The sequence below is a fragment of the Thamnophis sirtalis genome, unplaced genomic scaffold (assembly GCF_051295495.1).
Source record: "Thamnophis sirtalis isolate CommonGarterSnake01/CBP01778 unplaced genomic scaffold, rThaSir2_p1.2 scaffold_12, whole genome shotgun sequence".
Lineage (NCBI taxonomy): Eukaryota > Metazoa > Chordata > Lepidosauria > Squamata > Natricidae > Thamnophis > Thamnophis sirtalis.
This window is the reverse complement of record NW_028261392.1, coordinates 57,171,696-57,175,999: the sequence shown is the minus strand read 5'-3', so window position 1 is coordinate 57,175,999 and position 4,304 is coordinate 57,171,696. Positions and strand designations below refer to the sequence as shown.

The window sequence follows — 4,304 nt, the reverse complement described above, 5'->3', positions numbered from 1 at the left end:
TTAAAGGTGAGTGTAGGAGCTTTTGCTATTTCCATAGAATTTCCATAGAATCTCTCCGCGTATGTATGTATGCATGTGCCCTCACCTTTAGAAAAAAGCTCAATTCATAACATCCACATTTTGTTAAATTTTGCCGCTCCTTCCCACAAACCTCGCTCGCTGCTTCCGCCCGCCCACCTTCCTCCCCTTCGGCTTCCCTTCCCTCCACCCCTTTCCCGCATTTCCACGCCCTTGGCGGTCGTTCTGTCCCGTTGCCAGCAGCGCACGCGCACTTCAAATAGCATCGCTCTAAAGGAAGATGGCGGCGATATCTTCCACGCCCTTGGCGGTCGTTCTGTCCCGTTGCCAGCAGCGCATGCGCAGTTCAAATAGCATCGCTCTAGGGAGGAAGATGGCGGCCATATCTTCGGCGCTCCGTTCCGCTCTTCGGCAGGTTAGAGTCGCAGCCGCCAACGGCTGCTTTCCCTCTCGGTTCCTCCCCTCAGCCTGCTGTGCTCGTTACGTCACCTTCGGCTTCTGCCCACTGCTCCTCTCCCCCCCCAACAGTAGATAAACCCAATCTTAAAGTCTGAAATGTGTGTGGGGGGGAGTCGACAGGGCAAGCGTAACGTGAGAGTCCCGTGCCGGATTCGTGTTTCCTGCCCCTTTTCGGCCTTTCTAAAGTTCTTCTATCTTCCTCATATTATGGCATTCTGGTAGAACGAACGGAAGGGGCAGCGGACAGGCTAAAACGAAGCGCTTTTTCCGTAGATTTTTAGACGTTGCTGAAGTCTTCACATCACTTTTTTTGTGGATGAAGAAATTGTGGCAAATCGTTCTGTAAAACTCATTAGAACAGAATAAGAGTTGGAAGGGACCTTGGAGGTCTTCTAGTCCAACCCCCTGTTCTAGCAGGAGACCCCTAGATCAAGTGGTCTCCAACCTTGACAACTTTAAGACCTGTGGACTTCAACTCCCAGAGTTCCTCAGCCAGCTTTGCTGGCTGAGGAACTCTGGGAGTTGAAGTCCACAGGTCTTAAAGTTGCCAAGGTTGAAGACCACTGGATCATTCCAGACAAATCCAGTCTCCTCTTAAAAGCTTTCAGTCAATGAGCCCACAATTTCTGAAAGCAAGCCAGTTAATTGTTCTCACTGTTAGGGATTTTTTTCCCCTTAGTTCTAGGTTGCTTCTCTCTCTGATTAATTTCCATCCATTGTTTCTTGTCTTGCCTTCTTACGTTTTGAAAAAAAATAGGCTGGCCGGTATGATTGCTTTGCTTTTTTTTAAAGATTTCAAACATTAATACTTGGCATCAGTCTAGGTCCTTCCGACGCACCCTAAAACATTGGCTTTTCCAGCAAGCCGGCCTGGCCTGAATAGAATAAAATGTAGGATTAATTTGGTTGTTAATTTTAATTTAGTTTTTAAATTTTTATTGTAAATATCAATTGGGGTTTTTTTAATGTCCCTTTTAATTTTTGTAATGTGTGTTTTCTTTTATGTTGTACACCGCCCTGAGTCCTTGGGAGAAGGGCAGCGTATAAATCCAAAAAACTAAACCTAAACCTAGATTTAGACAGGCATATACCCATTTATCTGAACAAAAGCTGACTGTCATTTCTTTTTTTATTAGTTCTTCCCCACGCCATGCACAGGTCAAATAAGAGGTTATTATGTCGACTGGAGGATGGTACGTGATGTTAAGAGACGGAAAATGGCTTTTGATTATGCAGATCAGAGATTACGGCTGAATTGCATTAGGAAAAATAGAATTTTGCCCAAAGAACTCCAGGTAAGAAGCACATTATTTTTGTCAAGGTATTATGAAGTGGAATAACAAGAAAACATGTTTGAAAATCTATTTCATATGCTTGACTTTGGGCAATTAATAGTGAAAAACTAAAATTAAAAACAGCATTAACACCACTAAGTGTTATTTAATATTTAATATAACGATCAAGAAACAGGCTACATCAGCTTCATGGTAAATCTAAGTTTGTAATGTTTTGTGAAAGGCCAGCATGGTTGAGGGAAATTTAAACTCTAGTGGGATATCGTTCCGGAGGCTAGGCACCACAGCAGCATCTCTTCCTGGGCCCCACCAGATGACAGTCCTTTGATTTTATTTTATTTTATTTTATTACATTTATATGCCGCCCTTTTCCCCAAGGGGACTCAGGGCGGCTCACAGTTCAAATCAGGGGAAGGGGGTACAGACAAGAAATTTAAAAAAGACAGAACATAACAATACATAATTTAAAAAACACACAGCAGTCATACAATTCGAGGCGGGGGGCAACAGCTCTTTAGCCCCAGGCCTGTCGGAACAGCCAGGTTTTAAGGGCTTTGCGGAAGGCCTGGAGGGTGGTGAGGGTTCGAATCTCCACGAACCTTTGCAGATAGGTTTCAGAGCATGTCTCTTGCTGGATCCAACATGACGGGGTAGACACCTGTGCATCTTAACACTAAACATATTTTCTATAATAATAATTTATAATACATAAACACTACACTAATTGTATTTATTGGGAATGTTATACTGTGCCATTCTGTTAAAGAATCTCAAATGTTATAAAGATAGATTGCTGTGTTCAGACAGTTAAATTGTAATTCTTTTTAAGTTTTAAAAACTTATTTTCATGCTTTCATTTTAATTACTGGTATCTTTTTAATAATAAGTAAGCACTGGAGAATTTATGCTTTCGAATTGTGCTGGAGAAGACTCTTGAGAGTCCCTTGGACTGCAAGGAGATCAAATTAGTCAATCCTAAAAGACGTTAATCCTGACTGCTCTTTAGAAGGACAGATACCGAAGCTGAAACTCAAATACTTGGCCACCTAATGAGAAAAGTTGGGATGTTGGGAAAGATCGAAGGCAAAAGGAGAAGGGGATGACAGAAGATGAGATTGTTAGATAGTGTCATCAATGCAATGAATATGAATTTGAGCAAATTCCAGGAGACAATGGAAGACGGGGGGCCTGGTGTGCAAGGTCCATGGGATTGCAAGAAATCAGAACAAAAGTATCCTTTTTAATGTGTTTTTCTATTTATGACACTTTAAAAGTTTGTATGTGTAGGCTTTGAAAAATGCAAAATGTATTTTTGTTGAGTAGCTATCTATACGTAATTAGAAAATTCCATGAAAAAAAATTAATTAAGAAATATCTTGGATATTTTACTTGATAACAATAGTTCCACTTCCAATCTAATTCCTATTGGACTGGTTAACCAGTAGAAGGATTACAGGCCCTCATATGAAGAGAATAAATTCAGATAAAAATCCTGTGATCCCAAATTCCCTACCATGTCAGTTTAGGATTGGAGTTCCAGTTGAAAACAGCCTTTGAGATTCTTCACTCTCACACCATCTGACATAATTGTATACATCTTTGGTTAAGTATAGGAGGGGAATTTTATATTTTTTTAAAAACTTGTTCCAGGAAATTACCGATAAGGAGATTGCTGATCTGCCCCGAGATAGTTGCCCTGTGCGAATCCACAATCGATGTGTTTTGACATCCCGACCTAGAGGTTTGAAAAGTAGATGGAGGCTCAGCCGAATTGTCTTCCGCGATCTGGCTGACCATGCTAAGCTCTCTGGGATACAGAGGGCAATGTGGTAACCTACAAGCAAGTAATCTCTTCAAACATGACAAAACTGAGTGCTAATTGAAAACTCCTAAGCATGAAATGTAAGAATGAGAGATGGTGAATGTTAAGGATATTGACAAGGGTGTCAGTCTGATGTTATGAAGATGTGAATCTACTCTTGAAGCTAAGGAGAAGACATGAAAAATAAACTGTCACAGATTTGACTCTGGTTCATTTCTTGCATTTGAAGTGTTTTTTTAACTTTATCATTACATTTTTTTAAAATAACACTGCAGGTTCTAGCCTAGTTTATATATCATAACTACTTACAATAATTTCCTTACTTTTATAACATAAATAATAAGACTTCAGAAAAGATAGGAGAGTTCTAGACAGAGTATATATACATGGCCCAAAATAAGCATTTAGAAAAATTGGGATTTAAGTCGAGAGTACCAGTTGAAAATAATGTATACCATATTTTTCGGAGTATAAGATGCACTGGAGTGTAAGATGCACCAAGATTTTGAAGAGGCAAATTAGAAAAAAAAAGGTTTTGCACTTTGCAGACCTCCCAAAAACAGACTATTTTTTTGTCAAAAAAAGGGCATGCATAGCCTTTAGGAGGCTTGTAGAGTGCGCCTGGGGGCTGGGGGGGGCAAAAATGAGCAAAAAAATGGCCCATTTTTCACTAAAACAGACCCAGTTTTGTCCAAAAAAAGGGGCATGAT

The 4,304-nt window shown here is 40.4% G+C and overlaps 1 protein-coding gene across 1 annotated transcript; it reads left to right on the top strand.

The window, feature by feature from the left end:
• The first annotated feature begins 292 nt into the window (after positions 1–292).
• On the top strand, positions 293–3,797 carry MRPS14 (mitochondrial ribosomal protein S14). The gene is made up of 3 exons (XM_087726778.1): positions 293–433; positions 1,614–1,772; positions 3,423–3,797. Exons 1-3 carry the CDS (start codon positions 299–301, stop codon positions 3,603–3,605), a joined length of 477 nt encoding a protein of 158 aa, XP_087582904.1. The 5' UTR covers positions 293–298; the 3' UTR covers positions 3,606–3,797.
• Positions 3,798–4,304: the final 507 nt, after the last annotated feature.

What these genes read in the sequence shown, in the direction of transcription:
- MRPS14 (XM_087726778.1), top strand. Translation starts at nt 299, where the DNA reads ATGGCGGCGATATCTTCCACGCCCTTGGCGGTCGTTCTGTCCCGTTGC. An exon ending in TCCGTTCCGCTCTTCGGCAG is followed by an intron (nt 434 to 1,613) that starts GTTAGAGTCGCA and finishes TTTTTTTATTAG; the next exon opens with TTCTTCCCCACGCCATGCAC. An exon ending in TTTTGCCCAAAGAACTCCAG is followed by an intron (nt 1,773 to 3,422) that starts GTAAGAAGCACA and finishes AACTTGTTCCAG; the next exon opens with GAAATTACCGATAAGGAGAT.